Consider the following 23,188-nt stretch of genomic DNA (forward strand, 5'->3'; position numbering starts at 1 on the left):
CAGATAGAACACAGATATAACAAACCAATTAAAGCTCTGATCTCTATCTCATCTGTTTCCTTAGCGTCCCTTTCCCTAAAGAAGTTACCACGAACTTCACTGATGGATATATTAGTGCATGTTGCGATAATGCTTATTATGTTTTCATCCAAGAACAAATTCAGAACTTCTATTTCTGTCTTTTTTATACGAGCTTCATTTTTAGTCCAGGCATATGCGTAATAATATTACTAGATCTATTTCTAACGATGGTAGGATATTTATTTTTCCACCGTTTAGTTATTCCATCTTTCCCTAAAAGAAATGTATCCTCTTGAGTTACTTCTTCCTGTGACTCATATTCATCATTCTCTGACACTTCTTGTTCTGTTCCTGAATCATGACCGCTTTCATGAACACAGTCCTCAGTCTCTGTGTCAGCGCTATCACTGTGAGCATCTTCATCACTCAGCTCATTGAGCCATTCCAACCATACATTAGAATCTCTACTAAACTCTGTCCGAGGTTTTTTTTGCTTTTGACATTTCTTCCACAATCTAAAAATAAAGAGAATACTAGGTAACACGGTAGGTAACAGCAGTCAGTTTCAATAGGACCAAATTTACGCACATGAAAGATCGATTGAATCTAGGAAAGCAATAAAGTAATACAGACTTACTTTGTTTCAGATTGTGGCAGCAGAGCTCGCGCGGATGACTGGCGTCCTCCAGACTAGAACAATGTTTCATAAACAATGAATCTTTCGAAACCGAAAGCCAACAATGATTGGAGCTAGCTGCTAGAGAGTTAAAAGAAAGGTACTGAAAATGGCGCGATCTCAATCCTGCCCTGTCAGACAAAATTGAGCCTGAAAGTCATGTGGATGACGAGTGTCATCCGCGCGAGCGACGGAGGGTTAACGTAAACTAAACGTGTAAATAGTCCTCACCTGATACAGGTATTGTAGAGAACACAGTACGTAATCTAGAGTTCTTCTCCCCCATTGCGAGAAGGGGGAAGGAAAGAAAATAGGTGAATTGTATAATATCGATAAACGTGTTAGTAATGTGATCCAGTGCCACGTTATCACCTAAGGAAGCAAAGTAGTTCTACGGATGGAAACGCTGAGAATCGTTGATTCGAGTTTTGGGCGGCTGAAAAATCAGGTGATCCCTTACAGGCTGGAGCTGCGTATATTAACGATAGTACGGCGCCAGTGGTCGGAGGGGGAGGGGGGGGGGGGGGGGCTGGTCACTGCTGCTGCTCGTGATCGGTCACTGCATGGAAATGGTCACTGCCTTGGAAACCGATAGAAGCGCGAGCACGAAAAAAGAACTAAGTGTTTGTCCGGGTGACCGGACAAGTGAAACTGTGAATGAAATTACTCAGCGGCAAAGTCGGCAAAGTACGCAAGCGACTCCTGTGGAGGCCAGGAACCAACTCTCCTATTCTCTTCCGCACCGTGCCCAGAGAGCGAGCATTCCGCTTGTGCTAGAGCTAGGCCAGTCGTCGCCGATAAACAAAGCTTTCAACAACTGCGGCCTTACAACAAATTCGTCAAGGCTGCCACTACATTACTCCGTCAACCCGGGCGTCAATACCACTTCTTCCCGCCAACTGACGTAACGGTTGAGCAGTTATCGTAGTCTTCGCCAGGCCTTAGCGTGGGAATCTTCCAGGAGCCAACGGGATATATTTGGAGTGCGACAATCGGTGCCGTTCTATCGGTCCTTCCGTGGAGCTCGGCGATCATTTCACCGAAACATCCCAGACAATAGCACAGCCAAAGCGCCGAACTGGCGCGTTGCTACCCAGAACATGAGGCTTTCGCGAGAAAACTGCTCCAGTCATTGTAAAAGTAGCAAGCGTCCGTCGCTTTTACCCCTGAGACCCGACATCAAATGAGAAACCTGCCAGCTAGGGGTCAGGGCTCGGTCCGCAATTGCCAGTGATGGCAAGTCGGCCCACCTCCTGCTGTTGTGAGCGGTTGGCCTCCCCATTCTGCAAAAGTTCCCACTCTTCTCCTACTTGACATGAATAGGATTACGATATACATGCATCATGCTACCGATCATGTACGTACCGGTGCATATCGTATAAGTACCTACTTTGCACGACAGCTTATTACGGTAGCGAAATGACATTAATCTGCACGTATGCAAATTCAGATTTAAGAAATGTAAAATAGGCAGGTTTGATGACAAAATTGAATGAAGAGGCCAGAGGATCTGCCGTCTTGCACCTTTTACTACGCAAATACAAATGAAGATAGCAGCTACATTCTGTATAACCTACATTGAAACTACTGAAATCACTGTGTGCCAAATCCAAAGCAGAATCCACTGACATCACCATTGCGGTGTTTGCATTTATTGTTCGTCTTGAGCAATGTCTCTTACCATAAGTTAATAAACTTTGACTCATTTAAAGGAAACCATTAAAATTAAACATGAGCCCAGTATTTTGCAAAGGATTTTTCGTGCCCTTGTCACCGAAGGTAATCATTTGTCTCAAACTTTAATACGTAGTTCTTACTGATGATTCAAATTCTTTATGCCTAAGATTTAAGCTCTAGTTATTTGTAGGAAATATTCCATCTCCATAGATCAGCGGTCAGTGTATCCGTCTGCAATACTGAGGACAATGGTTCGATTCCCGACACGGCCAGGAATTTTTTCATCGCGGAAGGACTGGGATGGGGCGCATTCTGCCTCGTGGGGTCAACTGAGGTGCTACCTCAATGAAAATTAGAGGTTCCAAGGCCAGCCCTGATTGGCCTGAGAGACCAATTGAGGAGCTATTCGTCCGATAGGTAGCGTTTGCATGTCAAGAAATTCGACAATGACTGGAGACCGTTGTGCTCACCACATGCTCCTCCATGCCGCATCCAGAGAATGACAGTCCGGTCGGGAGGGCCTTGTGGCCCATTTATGGACAAATGCGTAACTTTATGTTTTTTTACTGGTTTTTCATTCAGTGCTATCAACTAGTTGCAAAATTTCATTAATCTAATCAATTAATATTGTTTTAATTTGTGCCAGATTTTGTACATGTTGCTTGTACATCATTTTATTGTTTCTGTGACACATTTTCAAGCTAGTAAATAATTTCCAAACGTAGCCCACTAAGCTCTTTCATTCGTTGTCGATGTTTATCAACACTAGAATGATACAGACGATGTTGTGTCAACACTTATTCTTCAGTTAAGGAATCTATGCTTCAGTTAAAGGATATCAAATCTTGTTCTAGAGATGACGAAAACAGTTGTGTTAATGTTGAATCTCCTTGTATGATTCCCCTGTCCATTCCGAATCTCTGTTTATCATGATAAAATATAATGGCGCCCATAGCAATGGCATTTTTAACCTTGAGCGTATCAACTTAATGTTTAGTTTCTGTGAGCTTGTCAGTATCGATTTTTTAGAAAGTGAGTCCAAAGTTTTCTCAGAATGTACGGCTTTCTGACGTAGTCGTAGTTCAATGTCATTTACTCATTCTATAATTTAGTTCATGTGTGAAATGATTCATTACACTACCTCTGTTTCTAAAACAGTTTTGTTCATTTACATAGGCTTTTGTGAATGTTTGAGTAAATGTGTTACGCATTATACAGAGACAGCTGAAAGTAAACATATTTTTTTGTGTCTGCCTCCTTTCCGTGAAGTGTAATTATTAGAGCCTTTTTTCCAACTTTTGAAAACGGTCTTTCTGTTCACACTTTAAGTAATTTCGGTTCTTCCTCTTGTTTTGATTACATCTAGCTTCAATCTTTTCTTTTGGAATACCATTGTCTTCAAAGTCCATTTCTTTTTCCACGCCTGGAAGCGCAATAAACACACATGAGGCAATGTACAAGACATCGCGTAAAACTGCATTGTGATTTAATGATTGTCACCACACTTATACATGTAAATCAATGAAATTGCAGATCAGGTCATTATAAAAGAGAATATCCCCTCTCATACAATCCGGTTCCCCCTACACACACATACTCATACGCACTTGTAGAGAGAAAGAAACACGCAGAATTTAATCTGAGTAAAGCATTGAATTCGTCATGATGTCAGATATTTCTTACCGGAAGTTTGAGTGGAAACGCTCGCAGAGGTTATCCGCAGCACCTAATGAAGTAATAAAACATTCAGCATACCGAAAGCGTTGTCCCATGTAATATTCATAGCATCCAGCTCCCATATCCGCCGGGCCGTCCTATAAATTTCATTTCTTATTGATCTCAATCTGACACGTTCCGTAGCAGCTCTTCTGTATGTTTATACGAAATTTAAATCAGAAAATTTTGTTATTTAGGCAAAATGCTGTAACGATTTTTGACGTGTAATTGGTGCAAAAGTTATAGTTTTCTTTCCCTCGTGCTCCAAGAGGTGAGCGAGAACGAATAGTGACAACTATCCGGGAAATATTATTGAAAATACGTTCCATACCAAATACAGTTTTGTCCTGCATGTTACGAATTGCCCCAAATATATTTTTTCACAATACTGATTATTTCCGCCGCGCTGCAGAATCTGCGAAAACTAATATGACAGATGTTTGACTAGAATAACTCAGAAACACTAGCTAGTAGGAATATCTTGCAAATCTTGCAATAAATTGTTTAAAATGGACGTACGACCAGCTTTCTATCGACATAGACGCATACCTGTAACGATGTTGCACTCAAAAGGAGACAAAATAATGATCAGATACATGCTGAAAACTCATGAACTGACAATCGAAATACAATGAAGAATAGAGTACTCTAAAAGTTAATGCTGTGCCCTGCTCCTTTCCCCGAAAGTATGTGTTTGGATCTCATCTTGTTACTCACTTGATGTTCTCGTAACGATCACTGTCAGTACACGTATTACATTTCCAACTTCCCTTAGATTTCGCTCACAACAGGAGACACTGAGGCCGTGGAACGAGTCAAATATGTGTTGACAGGGAAAAGCTACTTCTATAGGCACTATTAACAGTTAAATGTCATCACTATACTATTGTTTGAAACTCAGCCTGATAGCTCCGCGGGTTTGCCCACGGCTTTCGGGTTTCGGGGAGAAGCGCCGGCTCCGGATCCAATTCCCCACCCCACAAGGCCAATGTGCTAGCCATGCTGGATGTTGTCTTTAGGTGGTTTCCCTCGTCTGAATAAATGAATACTGGGCTGTTTCCCATGTCCCACCTCAGTTACATTATTCTCAAACGTTTCGAAAACGTTCTCATAGTTTTAGGGAGGCTAACACTTGACGTAAAGAATGGGATTTACAAACTTCGTACCGAAAGATGAGGGAAAAAGGGTTTCCGATAGGAAGTGCATCCGGGCACCCTCTATCACTAGCATTGCAAAATCCAGATAAAAATTCCACCTCTTGAAGATACGAACAAGGCCAAGACAAATTTGTGCTACTCTTTGAAACAAAGAGAAGGAACTTATTTGTGTGGTGATTGAATCGGATCCTGTTTTCAAATCATGATAGTCACATATACACACTGAAGTGACATACGTCATGGGATCTCGATATGCACGTATACAGATGGCGGTAGTATTGTGTACACATGGTGTATCAGGGCAGCAGACTGACGGAGCCTTTAAGAGGTTATAAGATGAATATAAACGAAAGTGTAACAAGGAGAGTTGAAATAAATTGAGAAAAGACAGTAAAAGTAGCAGATGAGTTTTGCTATTTATGCAACAAATTTTTAACGGTAGCTGAAGCATTGAGAATACAACTTGCAGACTGACACCGCAAAAGGGTTTCTGGAACAGAGGTATTTGTGTAAGTTGAAATGGCAAGACGTCTTCCGAAGGTAACTGTAAAGAGTAAATCCTTGTAAATAAATATTAACGGGAAAAAGTTCAGGCTAAACTTTTGAAAGATGGTGTAACAGACGAATCCTGAACATTACATGGGTGGGTCTTTCTGAATGTATTTGCATGGAGCGTAGTTCTCCACGGAAATGAAATGTGGGCGGAAACAGTTAAGAGAAGAGCAGCATCGATGTTTCTGAAATAAGGAATGCTGAATGTTGGATGAGGAGATCGGAGAACTAATGAAGAGGCTTGAAACAGAATTAAGGAGAAACAAAATATATGCCACACGTGGATGGAAGTGCGAGACTATTAATTTGCATAGGCAAGCTATACAATTTCAGATTCATGTAGGTTGCCGTAGTTACATACAGATGAAAACGCTTCCGAAGCATTGGCTTGCTGGAAGACCTCTCGCAGAAAAATTCAAAAACAACTGATTTCTGGGATCTGGTCTTTCAGAAAATATATTTCGTTACTATAAATACACTCTGAAATTCACCGAACGAGGTGGCGCAGTGGTTAGCAAACTGGACTTGCATTCGGGAGGACGACGATTCAAACCCGCGTCCAGCCATCCTGATTTAGGTTTTCAGTGATTTCCCTAAATCACTACAGACATGGTTCCTTTGCATGGGCACGGCCGATAATCTTCCCTAATCCGAAGAGCTCGCTATTTGGTCCCCTCCCCAAAATCAAACAACAAACTACTCCGAAATTCATTTTCTATATCCCACTAACACCTGACATTTGTACCGGAATAACACAGCCTCATAACCGTGTCTTTGAATGTGATCTCTATATTATTCTGTACTCATGCTTTGATACCAAACTTTTTGTACTAAAATAACTGAAAAATTCGATATCATCCTGGGCCAGCTGAGTAAAACGTGTTGTAAAACTAGCTTTGCGACATAGCATGGCAGTCACTGGGTGCTGCGATGAAACACCGCTCTTTCATAGACAATACGTGCTCTCTCTCCCCTTTTATTTATAAGCGCATTAATGCGCATCCGTCTTCATACTTCACGAACGTTCCGCTGAACAGAATATTGGAAGGAGACAGAAATTTTACATCGCTCAGACGCTCGGTGTAAAATTTTGCATGGACGTTGTACGTAAACAGGTGTCCATTTTACGCTACTCGTAAAGCGAGCTTTAGTCTTAACTCATTTTCATGTTGTGTTTAAGTGACCTAAGACGTTGCTCTTACTTGTCACTTTTGGTAGTCTCCGTTACACTGGACAGGAAACAGAAGTGTGGCCTGTTATATAATTCGTGCACCATAAAACGGGCAGCCCAGTTATCATCATCTGCCGTGGGTGGAGTAAATGTAAGTTGGGGGGGGAGGGGCTATCTTACGGTGCGTGAAATACTTCCCTGGGTACTCATTTCTCTATTTTACCATCCTGTTCACGACTTCACTACATCGCCTCGGTTTCACATTCCTGCCACATTTCTGTCGTCTCTGTATATCAGCAGTCTAATTACTGCTATGAGCAAAGGCATATTAATTACTGAACGCAATATGTGTTTGGTCATTACGTCTCTTCACAATGAGCTACCGACTTCGCAGTTCCCGATTTGAAACATTTTACACAAATGTCATATGTTTATGTGTACTAGAAGTAGACAGATTTAAAATAATGGCAGTATTTCTAAATGAGTATCACATTTAATGATTTTAAGCCACAAAACAATGGTTTTTAAACGCAACTTACGTAGCATGACTGTTCGCTACTCACACCACCGAAGAAAGACAGAAAAAGAGTGAGATAGTGCACAATATTATATAAAAACAACGTAAGATTCTTTATACTTCAATTTTTTATCGAAAGGCCATTTAAACATAGCTTCTATCGCTTGAGCCTTGTCCCGCACTTACGCAGGGTCAGCCCTTCCTTCCGCCACCCAGTACCCACCAGGGCGGAATTAGTGTACCCCAACTGTCTGTGTCGAGTGTAATGCATGGAATAGTGCGAAGGTGTTCAGATGTCTGCGAGCCGTGTAACTCAGGCGGAATATGGGGACCAGCCCGGTATTCATCTAGCGGTATGTGGAAAACCGCCTAAAAACCACATCGAGACTGGCCGGAACGTCGGCCCTCGTCGTTAATCCGCCGGGCGGATTCGATCCGGGGCCGGCGCGTCTCCCCGAGTCCAGGAAGCAGCGCGTTAGCGCTCTCGGCTACCCTGGCGGGTGTCATTTAAACATCGCTACCATCGATAAATGTTCACTGTGGAATTTCATTAAACAACAAGACATTGTGTAAAGTCTTTCTCCTCACGGAGAGGCTATGAAAGGAAAGAACATATCCAAGGAGACTGGTACTTCACACACGTCAATGAAATTATATTATTCTACAAAAAGGAACACTTCAATCTTTATTTCTCCCTTATACCAATAACTCAGTTTCAACAAGCGTTGTATCAGTGCGGTCTTCTTTCCAAGCGCTTTAGAACGATGCTAAAAATGTATGACGTTCCATTTAAAACAGTACTTGCTTCAGTATCTCGTCCGCAGCTCGCTGTCTTGCGTTAGCGTTCTCGCTTTCCGCGCACGGGGTCCCGAGTTCGATCGCCGGCGGGGTCAGGGATTTTCCCTGCCTCGAGATGACTGGGTGTTGCTGTGTTGTCTTCATCATCATCATTGATCCCCATTACGGTCGGAGGAAGGCAATGGCAAACCACCTCCACTACGACCTTGCCTAGTTAGCGGTACGGATCTCCCGCATCGTTCCCTACCCTCCTCGGAGTATGGGACCTCACCATCGTTAGTATCTCTGTTGATACAAGAGTTGAGAAAAGTAAGGGCCCTTTTGCTAATTGTCATTTGCTGAAAATCTCTTTCGATATATGGAACCGGTTACAAAATAAAAGCGGTAAAAACTGTGGGTGACTTGCCCTTTATATCTGTAAAATAACGGTATACTGAACATTTAGCTGTGTTCGCTAACTTTAAAAAAATAATTTTTAAATGGGTGTATTTTTACCAAGGAAAATACAAAGAAACAAAACATATTTATAAAAAAGCTGCCCCTCGCTTATTGTCTTTTTCTCAAATCTATGCCCGCCACGGTGGCCGAGCGATTCTCGGCGCTTCAGTCCAGAACCGCGCTGCTGCTACGGTCGCAGGTTCCAATCCTGCCTCGGGCATGGATGTGTGTGATGTCCTTAGATTAGTTATATTTAAGTAGTTCTAAGTTCTAAGGGACTGACGACCTCAGATGTTAAGTCCCATAGTGCTCAGAGCCATTTGAAACATTTTTTTGTTTTTTATCTGAACCCAAATCCATTTCCTCGAGTGTGTTCCCCGCCCTGCTGACTGCACCGTCTGCTTGCTGTGTGCCCGCAGGTCACCTGACCCACATCCGCGACGTGGCGGGTGACGACCACGTGGGCCTGGGCGCCGGCTACGACGGCATCAACAGGTGGGTAACAAACCCCAAACACGGCCAGCCCGGCGCCGCCGCGTCATCACCGCGCGCCTCGGCCATACGTTAGCCTGCGGCGCTGCCAATGTCTCCCAGGGGATGGTCGCCACGCGATGGCGGCATGCTGTCACCACGCGCCACTGCTTGCTGACAGTACATTTTATCGTAGCCGTTCCTCCACAGTGCGCGCTGAATAACGTTGTTACCGATGATTCGCTTTTGTAGAGCCACAGTGGAAGAGCCAAGCGCTTACTAACACGCACTTGGCCACTAATCTTCACGAAATTGAATACCTGTCGGCAAAAACGTTGTAACCCTCACTTTTCTTAGAAACCGGTTTGTCACGTTGTAACTAACCTGTTTCTACGGGTTATTAGGTTAAGAGTGGGAATGGAAATGCTTATTGACTGTGAAATTGACGTGGGAAGATTAGGGTCGCCACCGACTCTAGCCATACAACTAATCAAAGGTTTGGCCGAGTCGGAGAATAAAATAATTTGATCACAGACCAAAAACTCATAAAAATACGTACGTCGTGATATCGCTCATAGTGGATGCGATGTAATTAATAGTATTTCCCGTGCACTGTCCACAAGAATCAACCATTTAAAATAAAATAGTACATGCATGAACACTGTGCAGAAGATCAGCTCCCAGCTACACACCTGAAAATAAGACTTAATCTAAAGCATTTGTTTTAAAATAAAAGGGGGAACTAATCACTGGACCTGTGCGTAAGGAAACGCGTTGGATGTGCTGACAGGAAAGCTACGAGGTGAGTGGCTTAGGTGCAAAAACGTAACCTCGAAATGCAAGAGAAAATTGAGTATAAAGTCATTAATTCGTAAGATATGAATGTGAGGCATGTACACAATTCCTGATAACAGTAATTCCTAAAACATTAAAGAAATGCATCGATACATACACTGTTATAATCTACACCTAAAATCATTGGTTTGAATCATTCATACAACTGCTGTTACCTGATACCTAATCGCAATAACTCGTGAAGCGGTACACGTTTCGCAGTACACCCGCGTACCCACGTGGTTTGTGGAGACGCAGTTTCTAGGTATCGTGCCCAACTTGCAACAATATCGCATCACACAATCATGTTAACATTATCTGAAACAAACATGAGACCGGACAGTTAGTGATGACGGTATCCCAACAACTCTAATGTTCAACCACGTTGTCGGCTCCCCACGGACGAAAGATACATAAAGCAGGGAAAATTTACGAGAAGGCAAAGCTATAAATATTTAGGAAGATGAAAGCTTATACGAGCACAGCTGAAGGCAAACCGACATTCATACAGAAGCGAGTGCTCACTTCTTATCGACACCTTTGTGTGGCGCTCTTCTGGTGGATCCAAGTCTGCTATAGAAATTTACTAAAAGAAAAGTCTGCCAAAGTTTTGCATTCCTTCCTGCGACAAGGCAAAGCAATCTTTCAGAGCTGAAAAGCGAGACCAAAAGCTAACAGCTCTCCTCTCGCCAAGTAACAACGCACCACGCGGTCAGTCTATCTCACCCTTCTTCGACTGCAGCACAGCTGTGGACGCTTTCCCTACCGGCGGCAGACTGCCTCCCTTTTTCATCTCCAGCCTCCTCCACGCTCCGTGTGGCCCGGGAAATCCAAGGATGCCATTTCCACCACCAACCTATCCCAGGTGGATTTCTCACCACTAGCGCAAGTCTCTTTGCCTACTTGACCACTACGAGAGTTGGCTATTCTGTACAATTGCTGCTGAATCTGAATCACTATCGCAGACTTTCTGCAGCAGACTACGCCACCGTCGAGCAGCGTGACACACAACCACATTCATTCAATCACACCACTATGAGAGTTATGACAAAAGATAAACAAGGAAAAGAAGGAGAAATGCTAGTGAAAATGGGCTACCGGACTAATGAAAGGTGGCTACAGGACCCTTTCAACGTATAAACGTTGTATGTGCCAAGAGAAAGGCGTGTATGAAGTTATGTTGGCAAACATGTACATTAAGCGCCATTTTTCGTTTGTTTCCTATTCGTCAAGAGGCGCTCGGATGCAGAAACGTTGTAAGCATGGAGCAGGAACCTTGTGTGACGTCAAGTCAGAGCATGTGCGAAGATATAAATAGGGGCCCGAAACGAAAAATTAAGTATAGTGAATGGAAGAGGAATGCGAAGAAACACAAACGGAATTCGGGGCAACCATGTTTGGCCAACAATAGCAAAGAAGTACCTGGGAAAATCACTGCTGAACAGGTGGGTGCATAAACGTTGTATGCCAATCTAACACAATATTTCTGTGAAATGGGAGATTCCATACAATTATTCGCAAACATTATATTGTAATGCGCTGTCATAGCCTTTACCGTTGACGTTAATGTGGATAACTCTACTGATCATTACGTCGTGCTCCCTTTGTAGATTGTTACCTGCAAATGCAGATACCAGTGTAAAGCACTAAAAATGGAGGACAATAGAGAGGTGCTTCAAGAACTTTACGATTTAGACTATAATGCACAAACCAGACATTTGGCTTCGTCGTGCATTGAAATAGTAGACATCGATTGTAGGGAGACTGAGGAGACCATTTGGCGCAGACACTGCACATTCAAGAACTTTTTAAGAAGAGGAGCATAAAAAGATCAGGTATGTCAAAAAACGTTGTGAATGGTATACAGGATTACAGCTAGACGTGTACAAATGCTTCAAGGGAAGATGAAATGTGCCGTTAAAAGACAGAAAGGGTAAGCATGTGAATCGTCCAAATAATCTGCAGGACAGCTTGAAGGACGTGATAAGAAACCACATTGAGAAACTACCAAAACAAGAAAACCAAACTTTGCCGACTCTTTAAAGAAGATAATCCGACAGTACAGTGCAGTGAAAGAGCTTTCAGAGATATTTTCAGGGGACAATATAATTTTCGCTTCAGAGTAACACGTTCGTATTCATGTGGGTATTGTGACAGACTTTTCCTGTAGCTAGTTAACAGTAAAAATGAAACAGAGAGAAAGAAAATCGACGAAGAAAGCAAACTGCATCATTTACATGCGGAAGCAGCGTATTCAATGCTGGAGAGAGATACAGCAAAAGCTAAAGCAAACGAAACCTATGTTGTGATATGCACAGACCTCCAACACATGCTGTATTGTCCTACCCATACCAATTATGCGGTTTTCTATCAGCGTTAGCTATCAACCTACAATCAGGCAATACATAACGTTGGTGACAATAGGGTGTGGATGTGTGTATGGCCTGAAACTGTTACTAAGCGGGGATCAGCGGAAATTACTTCGTGCTTTCTGAAGTACGTAAAATCTACATTTTCAGTACTAAACCCGTGTGAAGAAAGAACTTAAGTGGTTCGATCGATGTACAGGACAGAACAATAACTGGAAAACTATTGTTTTGTGTCAATATCTTCTGAACATGAAGTATTTCGCCTCTGTGGAGCAAAAGTTTCTTATCACAGGAGACAGCTTTCTGCCTTGTGACAGGGATTTCGCATTAATTGAGAGAAATAATAAGAACTACTCTGTGTATGAACCATTTGAATGGGTTCAGGTAACAGCTACTGCACGATCAAACAACTCGTTTCTGTTTTGTTACATGGAGCAGGACCATTTTATTTATTTAAGCGGTATTGAAAAGCACGTCCGCAAAGATCCAAAATGCAAAATAACGGATAATGTTTGGATGAAGATATCTTCAGGTTCCTCAACAGTACTTCAGTGCCGCAAGAGCCATAACTACTTCCAGCCTTGGTACTCAGCAAACTTAGCAAAACGCTCCAGGGGTGAAAATAGTATTACGGTTCCGCCGGTGGTGTTTAGCTTGAATGACCTACCTACACTTTATGGTGAGCCATTGCCTGTATCTGCGGAAAAGAAAGGAAATCTGCTAGACATGTGTAGATGTATTCCTAAAAAATACCGAGAGTTTTATGAGAACCTAAAGGTAAAGTAAAGTGACAGTGTCATGGTCGGTCAAGCAAAATGTACGCAGTGTCATGGTCGGTCAAGAAAAACGTACGTTTCCAACAATATGTCTTGTGTGCCATGAATAATCGTGTTACACAGTGGGAACTATTAATAATGTTTCGTTTAAATTGCGTGTGCAGTATCGATTCTGTTTCGTTACATTCTTGTGAAATGAAAATGTGTACGTTTATCATTGCAAACTCTTCTTTTGTAACAATATTTCCACCTTCAGTCAAATACCCAGAAGTTCCGACATTGTACAATGCAAATGTTATTTACTCCTAATCAGAATAATACCAACAAACAATATTAGAGGTTAAATAATATCAGTGGTATAAAAGTTGTAATCCACAAAAGTGTGCTACTCGCGTTAGAGTTACAACGTTTTTGCATGGATGCCGCACGAAAATCTGTAACATCTTGCTTTTCAGATCACGCACTGCCACAACTTGTACACATTAATCAGTAATAGACTCATTTCAAGAGATTGTGAATTTTATTTCTGCCGTTCGTAAACCTGTTGCATACGTAATGGTTTTTCGCGCCTCCTGTACAATTTGTATTTTGAGGGTTACAACGTTTCTGCCGGCAGGTATTCAATTGATGGCTGTCGCGCTAAGCGGACAGCAACAGGCAGATAACTTTTCGATAACACTGTTTATTGCAGTAACAGAAATTTGTAACGAGTAACAACATTCTCCAAATTGAGAGTTTAACAACACGTAATGTCAAAAAGTGGATATGAATCACTATTGATTTTAAAGTTCCAATTTGAAAATGATTTTTCAGTAGCCTATGGGTCTACAGGGGATGGACTACAATATGAAAAAACCAAAATCGTGACACTTCACCATTTCTTATAGGGGCAGGAAAACCGGTGGCGCTCAAAGCAGTTTCCACTGGTATTGGAATGGATAAATACACGTCCTGTATGGTTTCCAATGGGATCTTCAACCATTCGTCCTGTAAAATAGTGAAAATTTCAGGCAAAGATAGTGGATCAATGAAACTATATAATCCCCAGAGGCCTTTTCAGGTCTCAAACATTTGTGATGTATATATGCGGACTGATGCGACGAATGAAACCTTATATCAAGGGAAGAACCCAGGTCTCTTGCTCACTAGGCAGATGCGTTAAGCACAACGCCACCCCGACACAGTGGCTTGGCGCTAGTGCGCAGACCACCCTAGCACATCTCCCTCCTCAATCCAACTTCCCACTCACACCTCAGCCTACGCGGTGTTCCCCATAAACTTGAACAACATGCCAGAGTCGCTCCAACTGTGTTAGAATACCACCTCAGCATCTAAAGAAATGAGGTATCTTGCCTGAAACCCAGGTGTAGGTACTTTAATTAAATGAAACTGTATGATTCCCGAGAACGTTTCAAGCCTCGAACATCTGTTATGTATATATGCACTCAGCAGCGACGAATGAAAAATCAGGGAGGTATGCTGGCATACGAAGTGTGGTAATGCAAAGCCACTGTTACACGCTATTGTAGTAATTAGTGGATGTCCTACTGAGCAGCAGACCAGGGTTCGAATCCCGGCCTTGGTACAAATTTTCATTCGTCGCTCGAGTTTGCATATAAACATGCAAATAGGTGTTCGTTCTTTCCGCAAGCTATACGAGATTATAATAATAGAGAATGGTAAAGGTGGTTCGACGAACCCTCTGCCAGGCACTTAAATGTTGTTTGCAAGATATTCATGTAGATGTGGATCATAGATGTTTGAGACTTCAAAAGTTCAGTGGAGGAATGTAGTTTTTTATATTTTTTACTGCTCAAAAGAAGATATTAATGTTTTTCAAGCTGGTAATATTAAACTCATTGTTATTAAAATACTGTGTGTAGTGTCTGTTTGTGTGTCCATGAAGTACAAAATTCCGTGCGGCGTCGACGAACCCCACAACCTACGTAATTTCGCTCACGTAGACAAGTTACTGTCGTGGTTGAGAAGCAGCTGCCGACTCCGACGGTTGCCTGTAAAATATAAGAGAAAGAAAACGTCTGTATGATCTTATCGAACTGCAACACTGCCATTAGCATGTGGTCATTCGATGATTGTCTGCTACTGAAATGAGTTCCTTTTAGCAGAGAAAACTTTGTCTATGCTTTTTTATTATATTGAAGCAGGCTCTACAGCAAACATTGACCACCAAATATTCGAAGTCCTATACAAGCGGGTAGTACATAATAGTTCATCACAGAATCCTTTGATCAAAATTAAATATGCGCAGTTACCTTTGAAAAGCAGCAGAATGTATTATGGTCGTTACTAAACTCCACATTAACATTACATATCGCTTGTGAATCTCATAAAACATAAATTATACAATATGGCAGCTAACAATGACTGTTTCATTGCACACACTTCCTACACCTCCTCTCGTTATCCTGCCTCGTAACAAAGTCGCCCTAGATTCCGAATTTCTTACTTTTCTTCGATCGCCATGGACAAATGTATCAGAAGACGTTGGTGGCAGATGGGGCAATGTAAGACCGCTATGCTTATTGCAGCCGCTATATCGCTGAAGCAGGTGATTATTAAGACACCCTACTAGATCCAGGCGCCAGTCCGGTAGCTCTCGGTTCTGCTGAAAAATGAAATTTCCAGCAGATTCTCGTAATTGTGCAGTAATTGCTAGTGGTCGAGCAGGCCAGCTAAACGCACCAGAGAGATCCCTGTGGACAATCAAATGAAGCTGGTTCTAAGGGATCATTTAGATTCATAAGTAAGTTAAAGTCCATCCCAAGGTTCTATTTTTATTCTTGTAGATGATGTACTCTTGCGAAATGGAATTAACATTTTTTAAACACTCTACATTTCTGATAAACGTGCTTACTAGTAGCCAAACACGATGACGACTTTTCGTTTTTAATTGGTATTTCACACTCCTCGTCCCATACTGTCGTTAGGCTGGCTATCAGCAGTATAGAATTACGCTCCTCATCCAAAAGCTATAAAAACACAAATATACATAAAAATAATTAATAATTGGAAACTGTACATATGTTTTATAGTCTATAAGAGGATAACATTGTTGCAGTAGCAACGGTGACGTTCTTTTACAAACAAACTCTGCACTTTGACTAAAAAGCTGAAGGACTTACACTGGAAAACAGGAAAAAGAATTAAGAAGAAGAATATGTGTTATGAAGGATTGAGGAGCGGTGGTATAAATGCAAAGGTTCATGGGGCAATATCCGTGCAGACGAAGTTAGGTGTTGGGAGTGGATAGTGGGAAGAAAGTGACAAAGAGTCTGGTCCACGGCTGTAATAGCAAAGGGAGAATGGGTGGGGAAAGATGGAAGGAGAAGGGGCGAGTCCTGATGTGGAGTGAGATGGATGAGATAGTTAGAGTTGTTTATTTTTAGTGTCATCAGTCTTGTGAGTGCTTTGATCTAGCCAGCCACAAATTAGTCCCAATTATTTTGTGGATGTATTCCAGTCTTTGTCTTTCTCCACGGTTTTTGCCACCCATAGCTCCCTCTAGTACCACGGAAGTCATTCCCTCATGACTTAACAGATGTCTGATAATCCTGTCCCTCCTTCTTGTCAGTGTTTACCACATCTTCTTTTCCTCTCCGATTCCGCGCAGAACCTCCTCATTCCATACCTTATCAGTCCACCAAAATTTCAACATTCGTCTGTAGCATAATAGTTGATGTTGTTGTTGTTGTGGCCTTCAGTCCTGAGACTGGTTTGATGCAGCTCTCCATACTACTCTATCCTGTGCAAGCTTCTTCATCTCCCAGTACCTACTGCAACCTACATTCTCCTGAATCTGTTTAGTGTATTCATCTCTTGGTCTTCCTCTACGATTTTTACCCTCCACGCTGCCCTTCAGTACTAAATTGGTGATCCCTTGATGCTTCAGACCATGTCCTACCAACCGATCCCTTCTTCTGGTCAAGTTGTGCCACAAATTCCGCTTCTCCTCAATTCTATTCAATACCTCCTCATTAGTTATGTGATCTACCCATCTAATCATCAGCATTCTTCTGTAGCACCACATTTCGAAATCTTCTATTCTCTTCTTGTCTAAACTATTTATCGTCCACGTTTCACTTCCATACATGGCTACACTCCACACAAATACCTTCAGAAACGACTTCCTGACACTTAAATCTATACTCGATGTTAACAAATTTCTCTTCTTCAGAAACGCTTTCCTTGCCATTGCCGGTCTACATTTTATATCCTCTCTACTTCGACCATCATCAGTTATTTTCCTCCCCAAATAGCAAAACTCCTTTACTACTTTAAGTGTCTCATTTCCTAATCTAATTCCCTCGGCATCACCCGACTTAATTCGACTACATTCCATTATCCTTGGTTTGCTTTTGTTGATGTTCATCTTATACCCTCCTTTCAAGACACTGTCCATTCCGTTCAAATGCTCTTCCAAGTCCTTTGCTGTCTCTGACAGAATTACAATGTCATCGGCGAACCTCAAAGTTTTTATTTCTTCTCCGTGGATTTTAATACCACTTTTGTTTCCTTTACTGCTTTTCAATATACAGATTGAACAACATCGGGGAGAGGCTACAACCCTGTCTCACTCCCTTCCCAACCCCTGCTTCCATTTCATGCCCCTCGACTCTTACAACTGCCATCTGGTTTCTGTACAAATTGTAAATAGCCTTTCGCTCCCTTTATTTTTTTTCCCTGCCACCTTCAGAATTTGAAAGAGAGTATCCCAGTCAACATTGTCCAAAGCTTTCTCTAAGTGTACAAATGCTAGAAGCGTAGATTTGCCTTTCCTTAATCTTTCTTCTAAGATAAGTTGTACGGTCAGTATTGCCTCACGTGTTCCAACATTTCTACGGAATCCAAACTGATCTTCTCCGAGGTCGGGTTCTACCAGTTTTTCCATTCGTCTGTAATAATAATAATGTCAGATTAATAGCGGAGCAATTTTCATTGTCTGGGGAAGAAGATGGTTGAAGTGGCGTTGGGATATGATAGGTAGTAGGGACAGTGGGCACGTTTTGGTACAGGTGTCAGCACACTAATAGCAGTGATAGGAGGGGAAACAATGGGGGTCATCGTAACATGGTTTGCGGATAATTTAAGATACGTGGTGGTGTTCGCTGTGGATTAGAAGGGTTGGGAAGATGATGAGACTGTACAGAATCCGTGTGGGAGAGGGGAGACGTATGGACAAAGTACAGTAAAACGCAGTGCTTGGCACTCTAGTGTTTAGATGGAATGGTAGACCTGGGTTGAGTGGATATCCAGGCAACATAGGCACAGGACAGCACAGTGGAGTAAGAGGATAGTCACAATCCCTATGTTCGGGCAGTAAATAGTCGGCTTTCTGTTGCGTGGTTAGTGGGCGTTTTTGGTTGCCAGCTGTGCGCCCATAAGGCACCGGCTGATACTTTACGGGAATTTATTGGTCTGTGGGTAAAATCTGGTGCCTCATACCACGAGTAACCTACCAAGTACCTCTTGAATCCGTACCACGCTGAATCGCTGTTGACTTTCGTTCCCAAGGTGCACCTACACGCCATTATGCGGGTGTTCATTATATTTTGGCTTATCAGTGTATATGAGTACCGAATACGTAAGTTAATTAACAGTGGCGATAGAAGAAAGTTAAGAGTAATATTCGGATTTGACGTCCAGTCAAATGGTTATTGGAGCCCAACATATGATAGCAAACGACACAGTGGTTTGTTTGTAAAATAGTGGTTGTTCCCAATCACATGCTTACAGGCCATTTTTATAATCTTCTTCTGCCACTCCAGGTTAGGCCTAAGCCCTGTTCCAGTGTCATCGTCTCGTCGTCGGTCTTCCCACACTTCTCTTGCTCTATTGTTTTCCTAATCCATTGCTAGTTTGCAAAGTCTTTGTGGTGACATATGAAGTATATGTTCTCTCCATTTTCCTTTGTATTGGATTGCCTTTTGGGTCGGTGGTTGGATTCTAATTCTTCCCTCATTACTTCGTTTGTAAATTTGTCTTTCCTTGTAGAGCCCTTCACAGATCTTAAAAATGTCGTTGCTGATGATTCTAGCTGCGGTAAATTTATATTTATCGGTATCCAACTTTCTGCGCCATACAGTACAGTAGGAATTGCCATGGACTTATAAAATTTCGGTTGTACCTCTTTCCTTGTTTTACCTTTAAGTTTTATTGTTATTGTGGCAAATATACACTGTTAAGTGTTAGTTTTTTTTCCTGTTTATTCATCTCACGATCATATGATATGTCACATCCTACATACTTAAAATGGGTTACCTGTTCTACTGGTTTATTATTGAGAACTAATTTCGTTCGTTCTGGGTGAATATATAAAATGGCCAAAGTGAAGTTCTATTTGTATATATAGAGGCAGACTGTAGCTTGTACTTAGCCCATTTAGTTTTGTAAAACGCAATTTGTAATATACACGCTTTTTGCGACTTGTATCAGATATTTTGTGATTCCTCTCTTTTCCTCTGCTGCTCATAACTTCTCTTTGTGAATTCTGTCTGCCAGCCGGAGTGGCCGTGCAGTTCTAGGCGCTACAGTCTGGAACCGCGAGACCGCTACGGTCGCAGGTTTGCATCCTGCCTCGGGCATGGATGTGTGTGATGTCCTTAGGTTAGTTAGGTTTAAGTAGATCTGAGTTGTAGGGGACTGATGACTTCAGTAGTTAAGTCCCATAGTGCTCAGAGCCATTTGAGCCATTTTTTTGTGAATTCTGTCAGACGCTTTTTCGTAATCCACAACGCTAGTTGAGTTTCCATGTAAAATTCTCGCCTCTCTTCAATTATCTCTTTCAGTTGCAAAAACATCACCTATGTATGAGCTTGCTTTCTAAATCCTGCCTGTTCTTCAATTAATATTACTTCCGATATAATTCGCAATCTTTCGTTTCCTATTATAATTGAAATAGATTTTGAAAGCACTACTCAGAATAATTATGCCTCTATGGTTACAAGTATTACTTCATTCGCCTTTCTTATATACTCAAATGACATTTGCTATTTTCTATTCCTCCGGCATCTCATATTTTACGCAGCACATGTCAAAGAGATGTAACATTCTTAATTATAACATAATTCTTCCTCATTTAATCAATACAGCGTTTATTCCATATATTCCCCGTGATTTTCGGTTTTCTTTTTAATTTGTCTTTAATTCCGCCGGTCCAGTATAGTCTAATCAAAAAAATGGCTCTGAGCGCTATGGGACTCAACTTCTGAGGTCATCAGTCCCCCAGAACTTAGAACTACGCAACCCTAACTAACCTAAGGACATCACACATATCCATGCCCGAGGCAGGATTCGAACCTGCTACCGTAGCGGCCTCGCGGTTCCAGACTGCTGCGCCTAGAACCGCACGGCCACTCCAGCCGGCCTACTCTAATCCCTGCACTTGTTCTTCATCTGCTTCTTTGATTTATGGATTGTACCAGAGTTCTTCACAATGTGTATTTCAATTAGATGACCGAGCGAGGTGGTGCAGTGGTTAGCACACTGAACTCGCATTCGGGAGGATGACGGTTCAATCCCGTCTCCGGCCATCCTGATTTAGGTTTTCCGTGATTTCCCTAAATCGTTTCAGGCGAATGCCGAGATGGTTCCTTTGAAAGGGCACGGCCGATTTCCTTCCCAATCCTTCCCTAACCCGAGCTTGCGCTCCGTCTCTAATGACCTCGTTGTCGACGGAACGTTAAACACTAACCACCACCACCACCATCAATTAGATGGTTATATTACATTGAGGTTTACAACATGTCCTTCTCCTTTGCTCAGGTATTTCATTAATTTGAATGCTATTTCTTGTATCCCATTGGTATCAGGTTCTACTCTGCTTACTTCTAGTATTGTCTAGTATTGGCCAATACTGTCTACTGTACGAATATGGGACCCTTTCTTAAGCACTCTGTTCGCAGTGCAGTATATGATAATAATTATAATTATAATAATCATTTTTATAAACAGCTGATTGATGTGTATATGTAAATGTCAGCACCCTTCAGGTGTAAGAGAGAACCCAATCGTGCTTAGTGGAAAGGATGCATAAATTAATTAGAAACGTAATAATGTTCCGACAGAGCGGTACAGCCGAAGAACTGCTACTGTTCACTACTTGCAGGACGCCCCTGGGTCTGGAGGACGTGTCGCGCTATCCCTTCCTGCTGGCGGAGCTGCACAGGAGTCGAGGCTGGACCATGGAGCAGCTGCAGAAGCTGGCTGGCAGGAACATCCTCAGGGTCCTTAGGGGAGTTGAGAAGGTGAGACCTCTACTATCACATTTTCCTGTCTTCCCATTTGTCTATAACTCACTTCTAATTTTCTATTTTATGTTAATCCAAGGCCGGACGCTGTGACCGAGCGGTTCTAGGCGCTTCAGTCCGGAAGCGCACAGCTGCTACGGTCTCGGACTCGAATCCTGCCTCGGGCATTGATATGTGTGATGTCCTTAGGTTAGTTAGGTTTAAGTAGTTCTAAGTTCTAGGGGACCGATGACCTCAGATGTTAAGTCCCATACTGCTCAGAGCCATTTGAACCATTTTGTTAATCCAACACTACGAGGGTCGTTCAGTAAGTGATGGTACACTTTTTTTTCTCAACCAATTTGGGTTGGGAGAATGCAGAATTTGTTGTGTGACATCGTGGAATATTTCTGCTTCAGCCACTGTAGTTTCATCGGGTTCTATTATGTGGCAGTACTATTAATAGCATTCAAAGTTGCGTTAATAGCAGAGGTGCGTTCCAAACAGAGAGCTTTCACTGAGCTATTCTTGGCGGAAAACCGGAGCCTCGCATATACCCATAGTCACTTGCAGAATATTTGAGACCTCTCAGTCAACAAAATGACGGCGAGTCATTGGGCGAGGCGTCTTTCATAATCTCAACAAGGTCGCGCAAACCTGTCTGACCTTGCGCGTGCCGATTGTAGACAGATGTCACTCCTGCAATGTTCGACGAAGAAAAGTTCAAAGTCGCACCCTGAGCCGATAAAGTCCTGGCGACGATCTACTCGACCTCTGAAAGAGCTACTCTGTTTCATCTTCTCAATCATGGTGCAACGACCAACTCCGAAGTGTTTTATGGTACCCTCAGGAAATTGAAAAAAGACCTCAGTGTGTTGGTTGCCACAAAAATGCAAACGAACTTCTCCTTCTCCACGACAACGCAAGGCATCACACAAATCTGCGCACCCGAGAGGAGCTCACAAGACTTCACTGGACTGTCCTGATCCACCCAATAGGCCAGATCTCGCAACTTCCATCTGTTTCGCTCGTGGGAAGCAGCAGTGTGTGGATAAATGGGAGTTCACTGACGGAGCAACACGTCGGCTCCGACTTCGACCGTAGAGTGATACCACGTGTTTACACAGTCCCCCTTTACACAGCCTCCCTCCCGTGAAGGTGGCATAAAGCAGTCGCATTGAACGGAGATTATGTTGAAAAATTAGGTTTTGTAGCCAAAAGAGCAGGGAATAGTTTGGTACATTGGAGTACTGATTAAATCCAATCCACTTTCAGGAAATGTGTTGCATCACTTATTGATCTTCCTTCATAGTTCATATTTTTTACCTTATTTTTCTCTTTCCTCAGACTACAGTTCTCTTGGAAACCCCTAATTCTGATATTTTGCTTCTACAGTCACGCACAATAAATGTTATCAAATTGCTATATAGCAGTACTCCATCTAATCGATAAAACTGGCTCTATTCCGTCAGGTACATACGTAAGAAAACAAAAATAAACACATTTCCACGAAAACGATTCTACTGCAGTCACTAGTGTTGTCATTTAGGATAACACATTGTTTATCGACTAGTTCGTCCTCCTCATAACTACGGACACATTTTAATGCCGCTAGGCATAATCCTCATCAGACTGTCCAGATACGCCTGTGGGATATTGTCTCAATCTTCCACCGCTACCTGTATAATGCCCTGGTGTAACACGACGTTTCAAACCGCTCGTTTTACCATAGTACTTGCAACTGACATCGGGAGAATATACAGGCTACT

The 23,188-nt window shown here is 42.3% G+C and overlaps 1 protein-coding gene across 1 annotated transcript in view; it reads left to right on the top strand.

The window, feature by feature from the left end:
- The window catches only part of LOC124620046 (dipeptidase 1-like), a 632,482-nt gene that overhangs the window by 598,940 nt on the left and 10,354 nt on the right, over positions 1–23,188 (top strand). Inside the window, exons 12-13 of the mRNA XM_047146713.1 lie at positions 9,143–9,218; positions 21,299–21,437. Of these exons, the coding sequence (XP_047002669.1) occupies positions 9,143–9,218; positions 21,299–21,437 (215 nt within the window). The remainder of the gene's footprint in view (positions 1–9,142; positions 9,219–21,298; positions 21,438–23,188) is intronic.

This window comes from Schistocerca americana, chromosome 6, assembly GCF_021461395.2.
Source record: "Schistocerca americana isolate TAMUIC-IGC-003095 chromosome 6, iqSchAmer2.1, whole genome shotgun sequence".
Lineage (NCBI taxonomy): Eukaryota > Metazoa > Arthropoda > Insecta > Orthoptera > Acrididae > Schistocerca > Schistocerca americana.